The following is a 1,540-nucleotide window of genomic DNA, read 5'->3' as shown; positions in this document are numbered from 1 at the left end:
CGGATGCACGGATATGTATCCCATACATACATGCATTTGCGGATATGGGATTCTTGCATCGGGATATGGACCATCTGACATGCGTATGACATCTATCCACATATGTTTTGTCAGTACACAGTGACCATCCTCTCACTCTGCACATTTAATGCATCATTTGGCTTCCCCTATCTGACTCCTTTTCTATCTTTGGCCATGCACCTGTCCCTTCTACCTTTGGCCATGCACCTGTCCCTTCTATCTTTGGCCATGCACCTGTCCCTTCTATCTTTGGCCATGCACCCGTCCCTTCTATCTTTGGACCATGCACCTGTCCCTCCTAACTTTGACCATGCACCTGTCCCTTCTATCTTTGGCCATGCACCTGCCCTTCTATCTTGGACCATGCACCTGTCCCTTCTATCTTTGGACCATGCACCTGTCGCTCCTAACTATGGCCATGCACCTGTCCCGTTCGACAGCTACGTCTCCGGGGAGAGTCCGGTGACGCCATCGATGAAGGGTATATCAACACAGACCCAGCCAAGCAAAAGGACGGGGAATCATTTACCTCAAATTACATACGGACCCACAATTCAGTGCCAAACGGCCCCGAATCGAGTTTAAAAAAGCCAAAAACGGGGTCAGATATGCTCACGGGCTACATGCAGATGCACAACCCGGTATCCAAAGATACCAAGTGGCGTCCAGCCGATTTTAAAGACGGCTATGTGGATATGACACACCCCAACCAGCCTCTGAGCAAAGCCCAGGGGTACGTGAAGATGGAGGCGAGCCGAGAGAACTCTGCGGGGGGACTACTGCCTACCCATGGCACACATGGGCTGGACTCACACCCCGGCCAGGCAAACAACGCCACGCCACAGGGTTACCATGGCAACGACAGGGGACACGCGCACGGTACCACCTCGCGTGCAGATACAGCAGGTGGTAAGGAGAAGCCCAAAACGTCGTGCCTGGGGACTCGACCAAGCTCATCTGGGGTGGTGAGTGTGGGCAGTGCCGACAGTGTGAGGAACGATAATGGGGTGAGTATAGGCGATAGGGACAGAGGCAGAGGCATGGGGAAGCATGTTTGCGTGTCAGTGCTGCGGGGTGTGGATGACGATGAAGATCAGAATACGAGTACGTGTCTGTATACGGATATCAATCTCCGTCCCGAGAGTTGACCGGTGAGCGTCATGGGCTGTTGTATTCTTATACACGCATCTCAAACAACAAGGTGTTGCAACGGTGGGGTTGGGTGCGGTGTAGCTGATGGCATCAAACGCGAGCACGTCAGAGGGAACGGTAACCTCTGCGGCCCAAACGCAACCAGCAACCAAATCAATTAGCTAGACTGACCTTCGGTCTACGGAAGAGCTATATTTATAGTTTTGCACTCCAGGGTTTTAGGGTATCCGCGTCATCTCCTTCCGCGGAGGTGAGAGGTGAGTGGCTGAGGGATTTCAGCTCTTAAGCCCTCCATGCACACCTTAAACTGTTCTTGAACAATACGTGCACACACACACACACACACACACACACACACACACACACA

The 1,540-nt window shown here is 52.5% G+C and overlaps 1 protein-coding gene across 1 annotated transcript; it reads left to right on the top strand.

The window, feature by feature from the left end:
- Positions 1-461: 461 nt before the first annotated feature.
- On the top strand, positions 462-1,244 carry SARC_15881 (hypothetical protein; the record flags this gene model as incomplete). The annotated part of the gene is made up of 1 exon (XM_014290005.1): positions 462-1,244. A coding segment is annotated over one exon (708 nt), but the record flags the coding sequence as incomplete, so codon positions are not given.
- Between the last annotated feature and the right edge of the window lie 296 nt (positions 1,245-1,540).

The sequence above is a fragment of the Sphaeroforma arctica genome, assembly GCF_001186125.1.
Source record: "Sphaeroforma arctica JP610 unplaced genomic scaffold supercont1.6922, whole genome shotgun sequence".
NCBI classification, from domain to species: Eukaryota; class Ichthyosporea; order Ichthyophonida; genus Sphaeroforma; species Sphaeroforma arctica.
The sequence above is the reverse complement of the archived record's forward strand: the minus strand, read 5'-3'. Positions and strand labels throughout refer to the sequence as shown.